This window comes from Gymnoscopelus braueri, assembly GCF_963280865.1.
Source record: "Gymnoscopelus braueri genome assembly, chromosome: 14".
In the NCBI taxonomy this organism is placed as follows: Eukaryota; Metazoa; Chordata; class Actinopteri; order Myctophiformes; family Myctophidae; genus Gymnoscopelus; species Gymnoscopelus braueri.
Genome location: NC_137619.1, coordinates 39,850,301 through 39,874,629, shown reverse-complemented (window position 1 = coordinate 39,874,629; position 24,329 = coordinate 39,850,301). Strand labels below are relative to the sequence as shown.

General features: G+C 41.1%; 1 protein-coding gene across 2 annotated transcripts in view; it reads left to right on the top strand.

The window, feature by feature from the left end:
• The window catches only part of tasp1 (taspase, threonine aspartase, 1), a 197,558-nt gene that overhangs the window by 149,096 nt on the left and 24,133 nt on the right, over positions 1 to 24,329 (top strand). For both annotated transcript variants that reach the window (XM_080448591.1, XM_080448590.1), the window contains exons 6-11: positions 430 to 514; positions 610 to 689; positions 1,819 to 1,925; positions 10,034 to 10,153; positions 11,492 to 11,570; positions 22,488 to 22,598. In XM_080448591.1, coding sequence (XP_080304717.1) covers positions 430 to 514; positions 610 to 689; positions 1,819 to 1,925; positions 10,034 to 10,153; positions 11,492 to 11,570; positions 22,488 to 22,598 — 582 coding nt within the window. The remainder of the gene's footprint in view (positions 1 to 429; positions 515 to 609; positions 690 to 1,818; positions 1,926 to 10,033; positions 10,154 to 11,491; positions 11,571 to 22,487; positions 22,599 to 24,329) is intronic.

Below are 24,329 nucleotides of genomic sequence, written 5' to 3'. Positions count from 1 at the left end.
TCCATTATTCTTCTTTAACACTTCTTTAACACTGAACATTAAACATTTAAAGCTGTTTTGGATCTAAGGTTGAGACCAGAGCAGATGCACTTTAATGACCGACAATCCTGGGATCGTTTAGCTCTTTTATATCTGACCCCAAAAAATATTATAGTGCTACTGGATCTGTCGTGCTTGTACTAGTGTCGAGGTAGATGATCATAGTTTTAAAATAAATCATATAAATATTACAATAGTTCCTTTCTATTAATAAGAATCCTGACATTTGCATGCATTTGCATGCATCTACTATATTTCCTGAGGCTTTAGATTGTTCAGGTCTGGTATTTTAGACAAAGTCAAAGGTTGTTATTCATTTACTTGTTATGATATAATACAATCATGGCATGAACTCTTCTCAACACTGATACTTTTTGCCTTTTCTTGCAGGTATTAAGAACCCAGTCTTAGTGGCAAACCGTCTGCTAAGTGAAGCACAGAAAGGAAAGCTATCAGCTGGGAGAATCCCCCCCTGGTGACTGTCCACTTTAGTTAATACATTAATACATACACGTTTGATATTATTAGATTAGCCATTACTGACACGGTTTCTCTTCTTTCTGTTGTCAGTTTTCTAGTGGGACGAGGAGCACATGACTGGGCTGTGACCCATGGAATACCACCCTGCCTGTCAGAGAAGATGGCTACCAGTAAGCATTTGAGTACCGATTCACCCATATTCTACACACCATTGGTTCTCAAAGTGTGGTCCGGGGGTCCTTGGGGGGAGGGGGGGGGGGGGGGGGGGAGGTACCAGGGGTTAGGATTACGGGCATTCATTTACGGGGGGAAAAAAAGCCATTTGCTAAAATGTCAGGTTCATGCTTCGTCATGTCTTTCTTTATGCTTAATTTATATTTATATATTATATCTGTCGTGCGATGGTGTCACACGCCGGGAAAAAGCAGATCTACAAGCTCACAACATGTACGATGCGACGTGTTATGAGCTTGTATATATTGCGTTTTCGTTATAAATTAGGCTTTAGAATTAAAAAAGTCTTCATATCGTCTTCGACGAAAATAGCCGCTCTATAAGTTCACAGCGTGTTGCAACGCAGTGTGTCGTTAGCTTGTAGCTCTGCTATTTTTCGCCAAACGTTCTGACATGCCCAGATCGGGGATGCTTTGGCTTAAATGGTGCTTTCGTTATTAGCCCATTAAAACCGGGAAAGTGTCATGTTTAGATTTTTTGCGTTGGCTATTCAAACATAGCAGATATACAAGCTATGCATTCCAATAATTTGACTGCATTCAGTTGAATTGCAGTGAGCTTTCGGAACCCCACACCAGCACAAGTTTAATTCCCTTACATCTCTTTGATGAATAGATTTAGCAAGAACAGGTTTTCTGTGGGGTCGCCATAGCTGAGTGGGAATTGGAATTTCCTCTCTCCCAGGGACCAGAAAAGACCCCATTTTCAACAGCATACCTGCTGAAAGCCATGGGACCCTTCAGAAATGTGTCATGTTTTTTAGATCCCTGTCCATTCTAACTGTCCTGTATTTCGGTGCATTGAGCCCTGACAGAATACCTAACACTGTTCTCTCTGTTTTCTCATTGTCAAGACAGCTCGTGGCTGGGCTTTTGGCATGCAATTAAAAAGTGAAATGGGTGGTTCTTGGTCCAAAGTTTTCAAAAATTGGCAAAAAATATCAGATCTAGAAGCTCACAACATCTTGCAACGTGTTGTAATGTTTTGGCATTTTGGTGCGATACTGTCATACAACAAAGTAAAAAAAAAGGTTTTATTGATGTATTTGAATGCCCTCTCTCACAGAGTTCAGCCTATCGGCATACAAGAGGAACAAACGCAAGATGGAGCTGGCGGAGAAGATGGACACAGGACCTAACCAGACAAAGAAAAGACGACAATCAAACGAGAACGTGAGTATCAATACTTAGTGAGTCTGATTCATTATACTGTATGTTTTTGCCTCAGTTTCCTAATGGTGTAATCGTCGCTTAATTTTAAGTGCTGCCTGTGTGTGTGTGTGTGTGTGTGTGTGTGTGTGTGTGTGTGTGTGTGTGTGTTCTCAACGAACCCGACCCTACCCGACCCCGGGTCCAAAATCTATGCTAATTAGTCGGGCCGGATGAACGTTACTCTGGGACCTAGTTTGTCGCCGTCCGACCTTCCTAGCCCGTGTTATTAAAGAAAACGGGCGACAATGGCCAAAACTCGAAAATCGGCGATCAAAAATCTGCTAACGTGGCTGTTTTCAAGATGTTTCGGCCATTATCTCTGGAATGGAAGGTCCAATCTACTCAATTCAAAGCTTGTTGGATGAGTGACTTTGAGGACATTAAGCACATAATGACACCTGTTCGGGTTGTTCGAGTATGGTAATTGTTCGGGCCGGGCTGAGCCTCGGGCCGGCCCAGTAGGGCCCAGTTAGGGCCTGGCCTTAATTTTCAGGCCTGTTGAGAACTCTAGAGTGTGTGTGTGTGTGTGTGTGTGTGTGTGTGTGTGTGTGTGTGTGTGTGTGTGTGTGTGTGTGTGTGTGTGTGTGTGTGTGTGTGTGTGTGTGTGTGTGTGTGTGTGTGTGTGTGTGTGTGTGTGTGTGTGTGTGTGTGTGTGTGTGTGTGTGTTTTATTGTACTAGTGAGACCCAAATGTCCCCACAAATGCAATAGAATTTGAGAAATAGACATTGGGCCTTGTTCATGAAATGTGCTTACGATCATATTTTTTTAACGGCTTGTGTGAGGGTATCCACAAGCGTAAGTCTGATTCATCATTGGTAAAAAAAAAAAAACACATGTCTGCTCTGAGACGTGTATGCATGCGTCTGGAAAAATGCATGAAGGCGGAATGACTTATTCTTTTATGCAAAATCAATTACGGTAGTGCCAAACCTCAAGCTAAATGTTTCTGCGCTCAGCATGTGTTCAAAACAAAGAAAAGAAAAGAAAAAAAGGAGGCCTGTTCACTGATCTGCTTGTTTTTTGAAGTAAGGATGCATAGCAAATTCAAACCCATTTTTGTATTTATTATTTTCAAGTTGAAGCGTTTTGTAGCTCTGCGGCATACTGTGATTATTATGTCCCTCAGTGTGTTTGCTGTTTCTTGCCAGTGTGTGACCACAATTTGGCGAAGTGTTTACGATATCATGTCTCAACCCATTAAGACTGGGAAAGAATCTGTGTTTTTCTTTGGATAAAAATAGCAGATATACAAGCTCCTAGAGCGCCATGGGCTTGTATATCTGCTATTTTTGAAAAATCTTGGAACATTTTTGCAAATCTTTGAATATATATATATATTTTTAAAGGAAATTCTTTTAACTTTAAATCTTATTTTTTGGGGGATTCTACAAATGTCTTCTAAATCCTAACAGTAAAAAAAACTGAAATGTCAAGGACCCCCAAAATGATATGTATTTAGCCACTGACCCCCCATCTCAAAATAGTTTGTTCCAGGGACCCCCAGAAGCAAAGATTTGAGTTAACTGTGTGTGTGTGTGTGTGTGTGTGTGTGTGTGTGTGTGTACTGTGTACTGTGTGTGTGTGTGTGTGTGTGTGTGTGTGTGTATATATATTCAAAGATTTGCACTCATTTTCACGATGTATTTTCCTCAAACATAGCAGATCTACAAGCTCATAGCGCGGCACTCGGTGCCGCGCTATGAGCTTGTAGATTTGCTATTTTTGAATAGCCAAAGACATCTAAAAATGACACAGTATGCATTCCGGGATTGAATGGGTTAAAAAATTATTTGATAAATATAGTACCAACGTGTGTGTGTGGGTGTATGTGTGTATAGAAACAGAGGATGCTACAGTAAGTGTTAAATGAGGTTTTTTTCAGTGGAGTTAAAGGTTCAGTATCCCACCACCACCACCCCATCCTGCTGCCCTGCTTTAATTGGTCCTATAAGTGCAGTGTGCAGCGGACGCATTTGTCTTGACATTATTACACCGCTGAGAAAAGGGCTAACATCTGTATAGTCCTCTAATCCAAAGGCTGCCGGTGGCCTCTGAGGAGGGATAATAATGACCTGGACGTAACAGGAGTGTGTGGAGAGAACCTCAATTATGCAAACACAAACACACACTCATGCACACGTATACACACACACACGCAGGCTGACAGATTGAAAATACTGTTATGCATATTTGTTTGCCATAACCTTATGCTGTCTGCAGTGGTGGAAAAAGTACTCACATTTTTTACTTAACCCATTGAGACCTGAAGCCGATTCTACATGTCTCCTAAATCTCAGCAGAATTCTGAAAAACGCATGTTTCTATATCAGTGGTGCTCAATCTTTTTCATGTCAAGGACCCCCAAAATGATATGTATTTGGCCGCGGACCCCCATCAAAATATTTTGTAGCAGGGACCCCCAGAAGCAAAGATTTGAGTTAAAAATGTTCGCTTTAAAAATATACATATTCAAAGATTTGCACACATTTTCACGGTTTTTCATAAATAGCAGATCTACAAGCTCGTAGCGCGGCACTCGGTGCCGCGCTACGAGCTTGTATATCTGCTATTTTTGAATAGCCCAAAGTGTAAAATAATGCTTTTGAGCTCAAATCTAAAAATGACACAGTTCCAGGTCTTAATGGGTTAAGTAAAAGTATCAATACTGCAATGTAGAAGTACTCCGTTGCAAGTAATAGTCCGGAATTCAAAATTTACTTGAGTAAAAGTACGAAAGTATTGGTATCAAAATGTACTTAAAGTACCAAAAGTAAAAGTACTAAAATATTTGAAAATAGCAGATCTACAAGTTCATAACGCGTCGCGATGCGACGCGTTGTGAACTTGTAGATCGCCTATTTTCAAATAGCCTAGGTATGAAATAGGGCTAAAGTGGTTAATGTATGTTTTATAATATAATGATTTATATCTGCAAAGTAACTAGTAACTAAAGTTTTCAAATAATTGTACTGGAGTAAAAGTACAATATTTGCCTCTGAGATCTAGTGGAGTAGAAGTAAAAGTACAGACAATTGGAAATACTCCAGTAAAGTAAAAGTACCTTAAAATTGTACTTAAGTACAGTACTTGAGTAAATATACTTAGTTACTTTCCACCACTGGCTGTTTGTAAAAGCCTTTTGATTCCTATATACTTCAGTTGACTTTCCCCCCATTTTTGACAATCTCTTGTCAAAAAGGGCTTATGTTTTCACCTACTGTACTATGGCATGGCCCAGAATAGATACACTAGGGTTTCATGTGGTCCATCTCTTTAATTTATTTCTTTATTACTATTTTGGGTATGTCCTTAAAGGAGTAGTTCACCCAAAAAAATACGTATTTTCTATCAATTGCACACCTCAACATGCCTAATGTATCCGGTAGGAGACACAAAGTAGACTCTTTGCGTCTCCTACCGGAAATACACCCGGTCATCAAATTATTGGCTTAGGAATGCGGCAAAAACTAAAAGAAATCCATGAATTCAAGGCTTCATGGGGTGTGTAATTGATAGAAAATAAGTCATATTTTGGGTGAACTACTCCTTTTTAATAGGAGAATTGAAATCGTCGCATCGCAATGCATTGTGAGCTTGTAGATCGCCTATTTGTTGCTGTGCTACACCGGCATACGACAAAGTATGATATAGGGCATAAGTAGTTATACTTGCTGCCATAAGCCAGCCAGCTAAAGCGGCAGGTAGATTAAACTACCAGCCAGGCAAAGTTCTTACTGGCCACAAAATAATGCTAAATTTAGTAAACTAGCGGTTCAGGCCGATACAGTACTGTACAGTCGATCATGTTTATGGCTTGATAATCTACAAATCAGCAGCTATATCAGAGTAATACAGTTATCATTTAGTGTCAGAGCAAACACACACCTCAACTAACTGTTTTCAGAATAACCCTCAAACACTGTCAGCCGCTCTGAAGTAAATAAGTATGAAAACTAGAAAAAGTGCTCCTCGGAGCACAGGTCTCCGCCAGGTCAGGTATGTTATTGTGCCTCCTGGTGGCGCTATAATAGGCCAATGTGAAAAGGGTGCCATTTATTCTTAGACCTTTCACGGCAATCGAACACTGAATTCATGATTTGATGCATTTTGTTCCAAAAATGTGTTTTGCTAAATTAGACCTGCTGGTGGCGCTACAACAGGCCAATGTGAAAAGGGTGGCATTTCTTCCTCGACCTAGTGGGAATGTGCGTGTGAAATTTCACGGAAATCGCAAGATGCGTGTATAGTTTGAGGCATTTTGTTCAAAACTGACCAATCCTGCAAACTTTGGAAGCCAACCTTAGCCAATCAGGATGGAATATGGGAAATCTGACAGATCCGTGTTGATCACATGACTATAGAGATACTGTGTACCGATTTGCATGACGTTTGGATAAAATCTGTAGGAGTAATATAAAAAAATGGGTTTTTGCACAAATCGGCCTCCTGGTGGCGCTATAACAGGCCCATGTAAAACATTTGGGGCAGCGGTTCTGAATTGAACATCCAGGGAGTGTGTGTGTGTGCACAGTTTCGCAGCGACCGGGAACGGTGCCTGAGATTAGCTGGTTGCACACGGACAGGACACACGGACGGACGGACGGACGGACGGACACACGGACTGGCGGACAGGGCGTAAAACATACTCTCTCGCCATGCCTTTCGGCCTGGTGGAGACCATGAGTGGATTGATGATTAGACACACAGAAATATTCTTCTAAAATACTGCCACGCTGTTCACTGAATTCTGGATTAAGTCTTTTAATCACCTACACGTTTTTCCATTCCTAATAGGATCATAAGAGGGAGTGTTTATGTAGCTTGGAATGCGCATAGTAGTTAATGGATTAGAACGCACAAAAGGCCTCGGCTTGGCACGTCGCTCGGGTTTTGGTTTCATACGCATTGTTATCGTTTACGCAGTTAAATTTGATTAATCCTCTACAATTGAAGGAGATATTCATTAAAAAGAAACTGGAATAACAACTTAGGTCAGCTGTTTGTTGTCTTGGGCAAGTTAGTGTCTTATGTGATTGATTTAGGTGTCAAAGTGCTACTTACCCTAATTAGGATTAAAAAGCCTTTTGGTGCTCGAATGTTTATGTAAACCCACTTGACCTATTAATGATTAATATGTTGCTATTTTGGCCGGTTGAACTCGCTGTCTGATTCAACAAACCAAAACGCTAAATTCACCCAGACTTGTAAGTACATGGCAGCTACTGATGGTCTTTTATTACAAACAGCTATCTGATGCTGAAATCAAACATTAACAAGCCACCCACTGTTGTTTTGTCATCTTACCTTCACATTTCAGTCAAGCAGTACAGGTATTAATATAACGACCCCAATTTCTTTTAACCCATCAAGACCTGAGGCTGATTCTGCAAATATCGTCTACAGATAGTTTTCTGAAACACTTATGTTGCTATAATATCAGTGGTTCTCAAACCTTTTTCATGTCAAGGTCCCCCAAAACTATATGTATTTGGTTGCGGATCCCCCAACTCAAAATATTTCGTTCCAGAGACCCCCCAGAAGCAAAAATTTGACAAATGTTCGCTTTAAAGATATATATATATTCAAAGATTTGCAAAAAAAAAATATGATTTATAAAAAAAATAGCAAAGACCTACACGCTCATAGCACTATGAGCTTGTAGGTCCGCTATTTTTGAATAGCCAAAGAAATCTAAAGTGAGTCTGACTGACACGGATGCGTTCCCGGTCTTAATGGGTTAAAATTAGGACCATGTTATAGAGATTCATGTGGATCCTATGATTGTGTTGATTGCAGCAGGCCTGGTTTTAATTTTCTCCCTCCGTGTGCCAAGCCATAAAAATGTTCCCATTCTTTTCTCTTTTTTTTTTGGATAGATACAAGCACCTGTTTCATGTGTTGGGAAAAAAGAAAAGCTGATGTGATATAGTGGTTAGTTTGTGTGTGTGTGTGCGCGACTACTTGTATAGTCATTAATGACTACAGTATGTTTATTATTATTTTCTAATTAGCCCATAAGCTATGGTCTTTTGGGCACTGAAAAGTAACGTGAACTAAAACCTGATTTATACTTAGTGATATGACCGTGTATACATTAGGCATAAGTGTCACTGTCTCTTTCTGAGGCTCGAGGCAGGACTTATTTAAGAAAGTATGGTAAATATTATAGCCATCTCTGCCTTTTTTTGCCCCAGGCTTTTATATATTGTCAGTACAGCGGAGATCGATGTTTTGTTCTCTCAGAGAGAGTCGATCTTTGACCATAATGTCATATAATCACGCACAAACATTTGCCTCATCACGCACGTCTTATCCAAAAACAAGTTCATTTCTAAGTGAACCGTAATCAGGGAAAGGCAAACAAATGTTTGAAAGAGCAACAATACATTTTTGATGAGACGAGCGAGTGAGAGATGAAAGAGCGATTAATCAATTTCTCATACAACGTGCTCTTGTTAACCCATTACGACCGGGAACACATCCGTGTGTCATTTTTAGATTTCTTTGGCTATTCAAAAATAGCAGATCTACAAGCTTGCAGATCTGCTACATTTTTGCAAATCTTTGAATGTATAGTTTTTAAAGTGAAATGTTTTAACTCAAATCTTTGCTTCATGGGGGTCCCTCGAACTAAATATTTTGAGATGGGGGGGTCCGCGGCCAAATACATATAATTCTTGGGGTCCTTGACATGAAAAAGTTTGAGCACCACTGTATAGCAACACATGTTCTTTTATAAAACTGTTAGGATTTAGAAGACATTTGTAGAATCCCCCAGAAGCAAAGATTTGAGTTAAAAATGCTTTAAAAATACATATTATATTCAAAGATTTGCACACATTTTCCACGATTTTTCAAAAATACCAGATCTACAAGCTCGTAGCCCGGCACGTAGATCTGCTATTTTTGAATAGCCAAGGAAATCAAAAAAATGACACACAGATGCTTCCCGGTCTTAATGGGTTAATGTTGGAAACGTCCGTTCCAAAGAGACAGTCCGCTTCAGGATGTGAAGCTCTGCATCAACGACAAGCTTTCTATGTCGACTTTGTTTATTTTTGGCATTTTTTATCCCTCAGCGTAGAGAGACAGTAAACCAAGGGCAGAGACAGAGAGGAGACATGGAGTAAGATCTGAACCAGGGATCTCTCGCCCGCTAGGAGCATTAACCCGGGCCCATTCTACAAATGCCTTCTAAATCACCATACTCATGGGCCAAGGACCCCCAAAATGATGATGTATTTTGGCTGCGGACCACCCCCCATCTGAAAATGTTTTGTGCCAGGGACCCCCAGAGGAAAAGTTCAAATTCAAAATGATTTATACTGTGAGCTGTGAGCTTGTATATCTGCTATTTTTGAGAACCGCTGTTCTAAACCACTGTTATAATTCCTTAGAGTTTAAAATGACGCTTTACCGGGTTTTAATGGGTTCCGCCTGATTTATACTCCGTTAACGGCGTCGCGCACAAACAAAATGCAGATTAACAAGCTCAGAGGATGCGACGCGTTGCGACGTGGGAGTGAGCTTGTAACGTGAGCTCGTAGATTGACTATTTTGGTCGTATGACGTAGAATAAGTAAGGCATTCTGGTCTGTTTATTCTAAGTGGCTGAGCCACCTTGAACAGAATGTACACTGCTTATTCTTTACACCTTTGACAAGAAGTTTGACTTTATGCCACGCAAAAAAGCCAACATTTTTAACTCTGGTCTGTGCTTCTGTGGAACAACATATTTTGAGATGGGGGTCGGTGGCCAAATACATATCATTTTGGGTGGTCCTTTTTAGCTATGTATTTGGCCTGCGGACCCCCATCTCAAAATGTTTTGTTCCAGGGACCCCCCAGACGCAAAGATTTTGAGTTACAAATGTTCGCTTTAAAAAATGTGTATATTCAAAGATCTGCACAAATGTTCACGATTTTTCAAAGATAGCAGATCTACAAGTTAGTGCCGCGCTATGAGCCCACCTTTTATGTGTCCATGGTGTAGAAGACACAGTGAGGGCCTTTGTTGACAGTTTTTTCCCCTTCTTCTTCTTCTTCACGTGTCTCATTGCGGTGTAGGAGAACGGCTCAGGGTGTCTGGACACAGTGGGGGCCATTGTTGTTGACCAGGAGGGGAATGTCGCCGCGGCCGTGTCCAGTGGCGGCTTAGCCATGAAACACCCAGGCAGGGTGGGCCAGGTTAGAGACCGCATTGTGGCTGTCAAAACTTTTCCCTAGTCAAGGACCCCCAAATTGACATGTATTTGGCCGCGGACCCCCGTCTGAAAATATTTTGTGCCAGGGACCCCAGAAGAGAAGATATTATGTTAAGGAAATTCTAAATTAATACAAAATTCTCAAAACTTTTTCGATGTTTTTTCTTAATGTTTCAAAAATAGCAGAGCAAATATATATTTTTTTCATTGCAGTTGAAAAGGCTTTAGAAATCAGAGGGGAAAAAAAACTTCCATGGATCGCTGGAGGGGATTGTAAAACTGAATGTCATGAATTCTTTAACCTGGACCAGACCTGGAACGCATCTGTGTCACTTTTTCATTTGAGCTAAAAAAGCATTATTTTACACTTTAGCTATTCAAAAATAGCAGATATACAAGCTCATGGCACGGCACCGAGTGCCGTGCTACGAGCTTGTAGATCTGCTATTTTTGAAAAATCGTGAAAATGTGTGCAAATCTTTGAATATATATTGTTTAAACGAACATTTTAACTCTATTCTTTGCTTCTGGGGGGTCCCTGGAACAAAACATTTTGAGATGGGGGTCGGCGGCCAAATACACGTCATTTTGGGGGTCCTTGACATGAAAAAGTTTGAGAACCACTGATATAGAAACATACGTTTTTTCAGAAAACTGTTGGGATTTAGAAGACATTTGTGGACTCGGCCTCAGGTCATTGTTTTTTGGGTTAAACTCCAACATGCGTATTGTGGGGAAAGCTTTACTTTGACCAATCTGTGTGGTAGAGCATGTTAATTAATACAATATAAAAACTGCGGTGGTTGGAGGCTGTCTACCTGCACTTCTATTGAGATATTTGTATCCTGTGGTGAAGTAGGACAACTACTGGTTGACATTTACTATTGCATGGAGCTCAAAGTGCAATATATCCTCTGCCTGAACAGGCCATTTGTCTTAGCTCAGCATTAGACTTTTACCATTATCTTACACTTTGGGCTATTCAAAAATAGCAGATATACAAGCTCATAGCGCGGCACCGAGTGCCGCGCTATGAGCTTGTAGATCTGCTATTTTGGGAAAAATCATGAAAATGTGTTCAAATTTAACCCCTTTATCCATTTCTGCGCTCATGGAGGGGGACCCGGGTTTGAATCCTGCATCGGACGTTAAAGTCACGAATTGCAGCTTTTAACTCTAAAGAACTATACTCCACCTCCTTTAGACTCACATGTCATGTCTTGTCTACACAGTTAACAGTCACAGGTCCATTTGGTTCCATTCGTACGCTCTTCTAGTTAAATTAACACGGAGGATTTGTCTGTGTTTTGTCTGTTTCCAGGCTGCTCATTATGGCTGTGGCTGCTGGGCTGAGAATGCCTGTAAAGTGACTCCTTATGCTACTGCAGTGAGTACCTCAGGTATATATACCACAACAACACTCCATTCACTATGTGCACCGCAACATCCTCAGCATTCTTTTAACCACATGAGAACCCTAGAGGTCCTATTCTGGGGCAAACATTCAATGAAAATAAGACAATCTACAAGCTCACAAAGGGTCGCATTGTAACGCTTTGTGAACTTGTAGATTGGCTATTTTCGGCAAAGAGATTTGTCGTAGAGGGAATAAAGGAATGGCTGATCAACAAAATTATAGTTTTTAAATCTGAGTGTGTGAATTATTTTAGACCTTTATTTAGCATTGACAGGTTGTATAACACAACCTTTGGTTCCCAAAGTGGGGTCCGCGCGACCCTTATGGGTCTGTAACTCAGAGATAGAAATGCCATTAAATGGGGGTCCGTAGCCTAATGCATGTCAGACAGGGGGTCCTTGAAATTAGAATGGTTGAGAATCACTACTAGAGCCGTAAAAAAATCTTCTCTTATGGGGGTCCCTGGCATATCTTTTCAAATGGGGGTTGTGGGCTAATACGTTTCAATTTGGGGGTCCTTGACATGAAAAGGTTTGAGAACCACTGGTCTAACACACCTTGCGTTTGCACTGTGCACGTGTTATAGGGTGTGTGTGTGTGTGTATGTGTGTGTGTGTGACCATGAGTATGCACAGTTACGCATGCACGCGTGTGGGTCTGTATAATCTGTTTCCAGCCGGCGTGAAGGTTTCTCACCGCTAGCCTTAATGTTTCATTCCGGTGATGATATGAATCAGACGCAGTACGTTTTAGATGTGGTGCCTCCTATATTTTGTTTCAGTGAGTCAGGCTTCAAAAACACACAAAAAAAACTGATAATACTTTCCAGTGGACCCGCCGAAGCATTCCTACTGCGTGATCTCTCCATCACAGTCACTTCCTCGCTTGATTGGGTCGCTGTGCTACGGCGTTTGTTAGTCAGCTGCATACCAGGTGGATTACCCAAGTCCGTTTGGATCTGCACCGTGACACGTGACAGGAGACACCTGCTGTGGATGTGATATAGAACCAAGGCCAGGCAGCTTGTCAATCTGGGGGAAAAAGAAAGCTTGGTACCCTTTCTTTTTAACCCATTAAGACCGGTAACGCATCTGTTTGTCATTTTTAGATTTCTTTGGCTTCAAAGATTTGTACACATTTTTCAAAAAATAGCAGATCTACAAGCTCATAGCTCGGGGCCGAATGCCGCGCTATGAGCTTGTTGATCTGCAATTTTTTTTCAAATCATGATTTTTTTGTGTGCAAATCTTTTTTCAAAGCGAAAATTTTTAACTAAAATCTTTGCTTCTGGGGGTCCCTGGAACAAAATATTTTTTAGATGGGGGTCCGTGGCCAAATACGTATAAAAATGTTTTCTAAATCCTAACAGTATATGTTGCTATATCAGTGGTGCTCCAACCTTTCCATGTCAAGGACCCCTAAAATTATATGTAATTTGGCCGCGGACCCCCCATCTCAAAATATGTTGTTCCAGGGAGCCCCAGAAGCACAGATCGGAGTTAAAAATGTTCGCTTTAAAACACAAAAATTGCAGATCTACAAGCTTGTAGCGCGGCACTCTGTGCCGTGCTATGAGCCTGGATATCTGCTATTTTTCGAATAGCCAAAGAAATAAAAAAAAATGACACACAGATGCGTTCCCGGTCTTAATGGGTTAATGTGAAAGGTAATAAAAAGGGAGGCTTATATGGTAGACAGATATATTTGCTAGATGGTGCATTTTGCTGCTCACATTCTCATTGTCACGTTGATTCACATTGCTCTTCAATCACATCAAAAAAGCTACTTTCACGCAATTGCGTTTTGCTAGCGGAGGAATTTCTTTTATGTCTCTCTGATAAATTGAGATGGATGAGCCGGTAGGGAACGGAGGCAGGGATGGAGGGAGGAGAGGCATTCAGAGAATCTCCAACTCCTGAGAAGAATTTCAACCGGCTGTTTTCTGCTGAACGACACCGGCGCACAACTAAGCAGTGGTGGAAAGTAAACTAAGTACATTTGCTTTAGTACAGTTTTGAGATATTTGTACTTTACTTGAGTATTTCCAATTTCCAATACTTTTACTTCTACTCCGCTACATCTCAGAGGCAAATATTGTACTTTTACTGTCCACTACAATTATTTGAAAACTTTAGTTACTAGTTACTTTTCAGATATAAATTATTATATTATAAAACATACATTAACCACTTCAGCCCTATTTTATACATAGGCTATTTGAAAATAGCCGATCTACAAGCTCACAACGCGTTGCAAAAAAATCGTATCGTATCTTGAACCTAGTATCGTGAATATGGAATGGTATGGTGAGTTGAGTGAATCGTTACATGACTATTAAGCAGTGTGCACCACGGCATTGTTTCTCAAAGTGGGGTCCGGGGTCCCTGAGGGAGTTCCAGGGGGTCCCCAGCTAAATGATGGATAGTTAGGAACCAAATGGACACCCTCAGAGTTAAATTATTAACATTGATTTTACAATATAAATTGGGGTCCCAGCGATAGAAATGCCATTAAATGGCGGTCCGTAGCCTAATGCATGTCAGACAGGGGGTCCTTGAAATTAAAATGGTTGAGAATCACTACTAGAGCCATAAAAAATCGTATCTTATGGGGGTCCCTGGCATATCTTTTCAAATGGGGGTCCGCGGGCTAATAAGTATCAATTTGGGGGTCCTTGACCTGAAAAAGTTTGAGAACCACTGCACTACTGCACTTCCTTGTTCTCCCTCTCTAAGTCTGTAACTACAAATGTTCTCAGGGACATTACATCATCACATTACATGCATGGGGTGCATTGGGGCGGCTGTGGCTCAGGAGGTAGAGCAGGTCGTTCAATGATCCGTGGGGCGGCGGTTCGAATCCCGGCTTCTCCTGTCCACATGTCGAAGTGTCCTTTCTTTGGCAAGACACTGAACCCTACATTGCCTCCAATGTATCGGTCGGCGCTAGCTTGCCACCATTGGTGGGTGAATGTGGGAAGTGAGGACGCTGGCGTTGACTGTTTGCCGCTTCATCTCCCAATGTATGAATGAATGAAACCATTGTAAAGCCCTTTGAGTAAGTTTGAGTACTTAGAAAAGCGCCATAAAAATGCAATTCATTACATTACATCATCATCACGCCCCAAGTCTCACAAGCATTCGTGGCGGTGATGTCGTTCAAGACCTGGGACCGCGGTGCACTAGTTCATTCATAGCGTAATAAGGTTAGATTTTTACTTCTGGTGATTTGCATTTAAGCTTAAAAAAAAATCATCAAACTGGTGTTAATTTTGTGAAGATTATCTCGCGGAGCTAATCGTTCATAAAGTATCATGAACTTTTATTTGCCACAAAGCTTGTTTTCAACAATAATCAAAAATCCAATTATTGGGTGCGAAAACCGGGAATCTCCGTGAAATCAATGTTTTAGTTTTTTTTTTTTTTTTTTTCACAAAGTGGGGGCTAGCGCAGCTCTGGAATCACCCACGGTGGCTCTGAGAAGGAAGGGACAGATGGATCACCGTGCCAAAACAAATTGCTCCCGTCCGCTCCCATTCTATCTCATATTTCCTTAACTTTTTACAGTGGGGAAAACGAGTCATTTTCGATCCGCGATCACTCCGCCATGGTGACTCGCGTGAGAGATGTTATTGTTCCAGGCGTTAGCCAGGACCATCCACCATCGTGCACGCATATATTGTTTACAATCGGGTGCTCGTCGTGGAGTCTGCAGCTGTAAACAGCGTAGCGTCACAAACGCTGAGATCTCTGGCACTTTTTTTTATAAAACTCTGGCACCGAATGTGCCAGAGTGGAAAAAATCCCACTGACTTTTGTTGGAGTGAACCAGGAAAGTGTTAACTTCCTGCTTCCGACTTCAGAAATATGTCATATCTGGATGAGGCACACATGATAGATTCCAGGACGAACCCTTGCTGATATCGGTGACCCCCGTGGCTTTTCCTTCTGCACTAACTCTTGGGCCAATATCCAGTTGGATGTAAGGAGCAGCATGAACTCTAGGGGCCGCTAGAGGGGCTTTTAGATCAGGGGTTGGGCAGCTTTGATGATGGAGAGGGCCACTGTATTTCCGAACTCATTCCAGGGTGGCCACATTGCATAGTGTTGCACACTGTCGGGCAGAAACCTCTTTATCTCCATATTTTCACCTTTTTTCGTAAATGAATGCCCTGCCTACTTGGTCATTCTAGTATGTCACACAAAAGTAGCAAAAATAGCAGATCTACAAGCTCAAAACGTGTCGCATCGCGACGCGTTTTGAACTTGTAGATCTGCTATTTTTGTTACTTTTGAATTGGAATCTTGAATTAGTTTTTGCTATTTTTGAATTGGAATCCTGGAAGTAACATTTTTATTTAATTTCAAATGCATTTAGTTATACGTTAACTTAATGAACTTAAATACAAATACATTGGACATAAAAAACGGACAATATAATTGTAATACCAGTCATTAAGCAACTGATATAGACTGAAGTAATTAAAGCGGGTCATGTTTGCATATTTGTAATTGGAACAGCTGAAATATCATAATATATCAGTATTCCAATATTAACCTGTGGGCCGCATTAACACATTAACTGCCAGAATTATTTTCATATTTTTTTAGCCAGTGCCAGAGTTTTTCATTGGAAAAAAAAATGTACTCAGGAGCCGAAATACAGCATTTTTAAGTTTTAAGTTAACAAGGAGGTGGATAGGAGTCTAGATCTTCAACTAATCAAATCTCCTTGGTCTTTGGGTGAAATTGGAAAAAAAAAACATTTTTTTTTCTTTTTTTTTTCACTTCACGTAGATCTACGCGATTGGCACGTGGCGGCTTTACGGAGGTTCGCGTAGATCTACGTGATTGGCAGTCAATGTGTTAAGTGAAGGTGGGGGCCGCATGTGGCCGCCAGTTGCCCATGTAGACTATTCTTTTTGATTACCAAGTATTTGGCTCAGGCCTGTGATACTGTACTGAAATTGAAGTGTTTCCAACTTAGGGAACTTACAATTATAGAACACTTAGAATTTCTCTATTGCCGCCCTTTCTCTAAGCTCTCGGAGCTAAAACATTTCAATGCATTCTCACCAACATGTGAAATATCTAACGCCCACATGCATGATGGAGAGAGAGTAGAAAACTTTGGAAACCAAATCAGATGTTCTGCTCTCTGCCTGCTGGTTCCTTCTTAGTGACAGCGCCTCAAGCACTGTGTGTGTACATTGTAAGCTAACACAGACTGTCACATGAATAAAGACGCCCCCTTCCCTTTCATGACTGATCTGCCATTTTCAACAAAGCCAACAGCATTCTTGTTGAACATATTTATGCCGTGTATATGTGCATGCCGTGGTATCCACAAAAAAAAAGGAAAAAAAAAGAAGAGTGCATGTGTCTTATAGCTGAAAGGCACACGCACGCATTCATGGGGCTTGTATGGTTTTGTGTGTGAGATATGTTTTCTGAAAGAGACTACGGCATGTTGGCCCACTTCCTTTAACCCATTAAAACCGGTAAAGAATCTGTGTCATTTTTAGATTTCTTTGGCTATTCAAAAATAGCAGATCAACAAGCTCAAAGTGCGGAACCGAGTTGTAGATCTGCTATTCTTTTTTAAATCATGAAAATGTGTGTAAATCTTTGACTGTTTTTTTAGAGCGAACATTTGTAACTCAACTCTTTGCTTCTGGGGGATTCTACAAATGTCTTATAAATCCTGCTATAATCAGTGGTTCTCAAACTTTTTCATGTCAAGGACCCCCAAAATGATATGTATTTGGCCACGGACCCCCATCTCAAAATATTTTGTTCCAGGGACCCCCAGAAGCAAAGATTTGAGTTAAAAATGTTCGCTTTGAAATATATATATATATATACTCAAAGATTTGCACACATTTTCACGATTTTTCAAAAATAGCAGGCCCTCGGTGCCGCGCTATGAGCTTGTAAATCTGCTATTTTTGAATAGCCCAAAGAAATCTTAAAATGACACACAGATGCGTTCCCGGTCTTGATGGGTTAAGATGCATGGATGCCGGTTCGCACGTAGCTTCTGGGGGACATTATAAATCTTTTGATGTGGATCCTCGCTGCCCGACGCATCTCAATGCTTTAGGATGTGATTGGATCAGACAGGCTGAAGCTGGAGTATTAGAGCCACTAACGTGTCTCATCCCTAGAGTTCACTTGAATATGTCATCACTGTGGCGTTCACCGTGACGTCTAAGGTGAAAGTCGGTGTCACGAGACACAGTGGCTCAGTCAGGAGGTTAACCCTTTAAGACCTGAGGCGATTCTTTAAAACAAATCTAAATCCTAACAGTTTTTGGAAAAAAATCTAAACATTTTTTTTTTCACGATTTTTCAAAAATAGCAGATCTACAAGTTCATAGCGCGGCACTCGGTGCCGCGCTATGAGCTTGTATATCTGCTATTTTTGAATAGCCAAAGACATCTAAAGTGACACAGATGCGTTCCAGGTATTAATGGGTTAAAGGCAGCTTTCCACCGCACCGATTTTGGGCCGACTCGGCGTCGTAAAAGCGTTGGAAAGAATATGCTGCCGACAAATTGTTGTCGGATGGCGTTGTTCCGTCGGTTCGGACCTCTATCGACCCGACTCAGAGAAACCGAGCTTGTTCAGTCTTTGGGCCGACTGGTAGAGCCGCGGGGTAGAGAAGAGGGGGGGGGAGAGAGAGAGGGGTAAAAGGTTTGGTCCGAGCTGGCTTCGGTGTTGCCAGATTCTGTGAGTGAAACAAGCGACCAGGTCTATGAAAACGAGTCCAAAAGAAGCGACCAGTTTCACCACATGAGCCCTATTATATCAGCTATTTTCAAAAGGAATCTTGAAAGCAAGCCCAAATAAGCAACTACACTAAGCCCAAACTAAAGCAAGCAGCAACTATGAATATTTACAAGCGACTTTACAGGAAAACAAGCCCAAAGTCGCTTATAATAAGCAAACCTGGCAACACTAACAGGGCAGCCTGCCAGTGTTAATTTTCCATAACGATTACAGTAAATCACCACATCATTCATAGGTCCTTCACTCAGCAATCCAGTCATCATACCTTGGCAGATGGGGAAGAACACCATCAAAAAAGTTCTTGTAAATTAAGTTGCATTTATACTTTAGGGCAGTGGCTCCCAAACAGTGTACCGTGAGACAAGTCCAGGTGATTTTGTGACAACCTCAAATTTTCATTGCAATATACACTATAAAAAGTTATTCATTATTGTACTTTTTGGGCACTCATTTCCCAATACAGAGGCAAATTAAATACCCTAAAAGTATTTTAAACTTAAATTGATTCAGAGTGATACCACGTTTTATAGAGGCTATTTTGCATGGAATAAATTCATGTGAATATATTCTACTAGAAAAGATGCCCTCTTAAACAGTAGTGACTGTTTAACGCAACAGTCAGGTGACTCGGATTGGTCAAAGCCATCTGTGGTAGATAAAGCTATGCATTATTGTGAGCTATCAGACTATATAAATATGTGTCGGATCAAGCAACCACATTCTGTACACTACTCTGTATATTGAATACAAAACCGTACAAATCAGTTTTGATCAAGTCTATGTTAATCTTACTTAACCCATTAAGACCGGGAACTCATCTGTGTACTTTTTTGATTTATTTGGCTATTCAAAAATAGCATATATACAAGCTCATAGCGTGGGACAGAGTGCTATGAGCTTGTAGATCTACTATTTTTGGGGGGAAAATCGAACACTTTTAACTCTGTGCTTCTGGGGGTCCCTGGAACAACATATTTTGAGATGAGGGTCCGCGGCCAAATACATATTGTTTTTTGGTGTCCTTGGAATGGAAAAGTTGGAGCACCACTGATCTAGCAACATACTGTTAGGATTTAGAAAACATTTTTCGATATGTGTATGTGGCCGCGGACCCCCCCATCTCAAAATGTTTTGTCCCAGGACCCCCCAGAAGCAAAGATTTGAGTTACAAATGTTCGCTTTAAAAATATATATATTCAAAGATTTGCACAAATTTTCATGATTTAAAAAAAATATTGCAGTTCTATGAGCTTGTAGATCTGCTATTTTTGAATAGCCCAAAGAAATCTAAAAATGACACACCGATGCGTTCCCGGTCTTAATGGGTTAAGAATGTTCTGATTTGCCCGGGCGTGGCGTGGCGTGGCGTCACACAGATGCATTGTTATATATATCTATGAATCGGCTCAATCACAGCTATAGGTTATCTTGGCTCTACATCCTCCATCTTTTGATCCCAGCAGGGCCACAACGCTGGTTGTTTTTGCCCTTCATGTTTATTCTCCTCCTCCTCCACCTCCTCCTGTCCCGTCCTCCTATACCGTAGGACCATGCCTTTCATCTGAGTCAGAAAAAAATTGAAAACTCTTTCCTTATGGTGGATGGAAAAGCATAATGTGTGTTCCAGTACGACACCTGCTTCTAATTTCCTAAAAAACTTGAAAGGCATTCCCATCAAAAGCAGCAGAAAAAAACAATCATTTTGTTTCTGACACAGGGCGTTTGGTCCCTCCCTCCCCCCCCCCCCCCCCTGTATGTCACCCACTCCTCCACCCACCACCCCCACCCCCATTCTGGTCCAGTGTGTAATATGCGGCTTATGTGGGTATTTTTTTAATATACGTGTTGACCTCTAAGTCAGCCTTTCCTCTGCTGTGGCTGACATGAGCACGATTCACAAGTCGGTAGTGTTTCCTCTTGCTGTAGTTGGCTGTCACACACTGTGCCTCAGTTTGCTTTATAGTATTTATGTTTTTACTCTGCGGCCTCTGTGTGCTTTTTTTTTTAATGTCTACCACTCCTGTTAAAGCAACAGTTCCAGCGTGGTTTTAGCTGCTACCATGATGTCCATTCCCCCCCTGAGACGGGGCAGTTTACGGTAAATACCAAACAAAGGGCACCGTACACCGGCCAATTCCGCATTCAGTTCTCGTTAAAAGAAGAAAAAAAGGCATTCTGAATTACTCCGGGCCACAGTAACCAAACCTGCATTCAGTTTTGTTGTTAGTTACCTGATATTTTATAGGGCCTTCATTTATGTTCACAGAAACAACAAGGCCATAGTCTTTAGTCTTTATGGGGTTTTGTCTTGAGTTTTTGCCAAACATGCTTTGTTTTCACATTAGGGTTTCTTTCTCCTTTTTCCAAAGCACTGGCTTTGACTTCACATTTGGAGAGAATGGTCACGTTATAAGAATGCTACAGTACATGCACTCAGTGTTGTTCTTATTCTCAGCAAACCATACATAGTTTGACATTTTTCATTACTACATATATATCCTCTTATATCGTCGCTATCAGGCAGAAACCTTGTATCTGCATATTTCCTCTTCTCTTTTTTTTTTTTTTTTATTCCCAGAAATTAATGTTTTTTTAATCTGTATAAATACAAAGGTATCCAATATAGGATGTCAGAAGTATTAAAATAAATTAGTTTCATTACATCTACCCCCCACCCCGGGTCCAACATACAACAGCATGCAACATACAGACAATTACATAACTGAAAAGAAAAATAAATTATAATAAATCAAAATTATTCAATTCATATAGTATTCTGATTTCCCTCGCTATCCCTCCTGGCACTCCCTCATGGTACATATGGTGTGTATAATTTTTTTTTAAAATAATAATCGTGATAATGAATGCCCTATTTTATACTTCTTTGTATGAAAGTGTCACGCAAAAGTAGCAAAAATATTGCCCAACATAGGGACGCCAGGTTGAAAGTGGTTAAGTCTGTCTTTGGGTTTTATAAACATTTAACCAATGAAATATTAAGATAGATTAGATGATAGATTTTTGGACATACAAGGCTTCCTTCCGCACAACAGTGATAATAATGTTATACTGTATGTACAGGCAGCTGTCCATTCTTTTAACTTTCTTTTTTTAAGATTTCTTTTTGGGCTTTTATGGATAGGACAGTAGACTGACAGGAAATGGGGAGAGAGAGATGGGGAGTGACACGCAGCAAAGGCCGTCGGGCTCGGGACTCGAACCCGTGACGTGCTGTCAGGCTATACGTTGAGCCTAGGTGCCTGGACCGCTACGTCGGACTCGAACCCGCGACGTGCTGTCAGGCTATACGTTGAGCCTAGGTGCCTGGACCGCTACGTCGGGCTCGGACTCGAACCCGCGACGTGCCGTCAGGCTGCGTTGAGCCTAGGTGCCTGGACCGCCATGTCTTTTTCCTGTCATGGACCCCCAAAATGTATGTTTTTGGCTGCGAACCCACCATCTTTCGTCAAGCTGACTAAAATATTGACGGTTTGAAAGGTTAACTATCTGAAAATACTATCCAACTATCTATGAAATCTATGAGAAAGTTTAATCTGCAACACAATTTTATACAATATGTAGTGGGTGTCTCTCAGCTAGGGGGTCCTTGGGCTGAAAAACGTTGAAGACCCCTGCTCTACATATTCTGTGTTGCTGCTGCGCCCCAGCCCGTTAGTGTAGCGACAAAGAGCCCAGTTATATGAGCCGCACGCCACTGTACCTAAAATAGCCTAAATCAGTCAAAAGATGTACCATCATGGAGGATTCAATTCCCTATGCTCTCTAGTGGTGGCCTTCTGATCGTTCCACCAAGTTTCTGGGAATTTCGAAGAATCCATTTCTGAGCTACATAGACAGCCACATAGACAGTCGGCAATTACAATATCCTGCCAAGCACAGCAATAAGTCTAATTTGATTAGTCTTTAAATGTTCTGTTGCCTTGTATTTGTTTGTCTGTTTGTCTGTTTGCCTGACAAAACATCTCTGCTTTGACCTCGTCGTACAACTTTGATTGATGTTGAGGTGTAACACAGAGCAAAATAAACTTGCAATAATAAGTGTTCTTTCTTGCCCATGTCTCTCTTGTTTGTGCGTTGTTGTGCCCAGGCTGTGGAGAGCATCTAATTCGCACCATGCTGGCACGGGAATGCTCCGCTGCCATGCAGTCTGAAGATGCCCACCAAGCACTGCTGGAGGCTATGCAAAACAAGTTCATCAGTGAGTATAACATGTACTCCTTTGGCCTCTCCGTAGCCCTCCGGAGGATTTGTTTGTCAAGCGATGGTTTTTGTTGAGACACCCAGCTATGCATGGAGGAAATTAAACTAACAAAGTGAAATGCAAAAATAAGAAATGACCTAACAACTGGAAACATCAGGGAATCAAAGGGATTTTGAACTAGACAGCGTTTGATTTATTATGGATCATTTTCGTGTGTTCAAACAAAAGGCCCTGCGAATGAATGTTCCACGCGTTGATATTTGACGGCCGCAGTTATTTTTGGGAAGACATAAATGTTTTGTTGACAATTCATGTGAAGATGTTCTTTTTTTTTTGGAGAGAGAGAGAGAGAAAGAGAGAGAGATCTTTTGGTCTTGTGTTCTGAAGTGGTCCATGTTTAGAAAGTCTTGTTAACTGTGTTTGGCTCTCTGTGGCCTGTGAGTGAGAGTGACCACTGGGGTGACACAGGGACCACTGGGGGTGACACAGGGACAGGGACCACTGGGGGTGACACAGGGACCACTGGGGGTGACACAGGGACCACTGATCAGGGGGAGAAAGTGAAACACAGACGATGTGGAAAGTAACATCGTCTGTCTTGTTCTGGCTTCCTATTTAGAAGCCTGTCCCCATCGGTTGGCTTTGTCACGGACATGGGTGACACCGAGACATTCTGGAAGGGTTAGAGAGGAGTGGTTTTTTGAAGTTTAATTCCCTCTTTTGTTTTCCTTCGAGACACACATTAAGTTGAACAAAAAGCTTAATAAATCCAGCTCTGGTGGTGAGGAGAGTTGATGAATGTCTCAAGTTATACTATCTGTCAGTTTCTGGCGTAATGAGGGGTATCAGCTATTTTGCTGTAACTCGATCAGGAGTAAAAGGGATAATAATTTGATGACCGGCAGCGGTTCCAGTAGGAGACACAAAGAGTCTCCTTTGTGTCTCCTACCGGAACCGCTGGTCATCAAATTATTGGCTTAGGAATGCGACAAAAACAAAAAAAAAATCCATGAATTCAAGTCTCCATGGGGTTGACTAATCCTAATAGAAAAATAGTTTTTTTGGGGTGAACTATCCCTTTAAGTTCCGCTTTTCTCCTTGCTGCTGTGCATCATAAATCTGAATGTTATTAATTCATTCATTATACTAATGTATATTCTAGCAGCATTACTACAGGCATGTTTTTAAAGGGCTCACTTTGTCTCATGGAACAGACACACCTGTCAAGTACATAGACAAATACCCACAAAGGGTCTGAACTCAATAAAGTTATTCCGGTTCTCGATTGTTATTGATGGGTGTAATAATGCTGGAAAATGTAGACTGCTGTAGCTGGCATGTTTACGGCGTCTAGGGATTTTCTTTTTATCCATTATGGAATATTTAACAAAACAGATTTTTAAGAGGCTATTTAAAATGTAGCATAAATACCAGACTTTTGTGTGAAAGCGCTCCAAGCTATAGTCAATTCTTTTTTTATTGTGTGTTGAGCAAGGGAGCGTTACTACAAGGAACCCAAATCAGCGTGAAATGCAAGGAAAAGAAACAATGGCGTGCTAGAGCAACAATAACATTTTAATGAAATGGCGTGATTGGTCCTGTTTTGCCTTAACTTGACACTATGTTTAGATGTTTCCAGACATGGCTGCTTTCAATGAGCTTCTTTCCCAAACTACAATTTAGCCTTCCCCTACCCTTTATTATATATCGCTAAGCACATAATCCAAT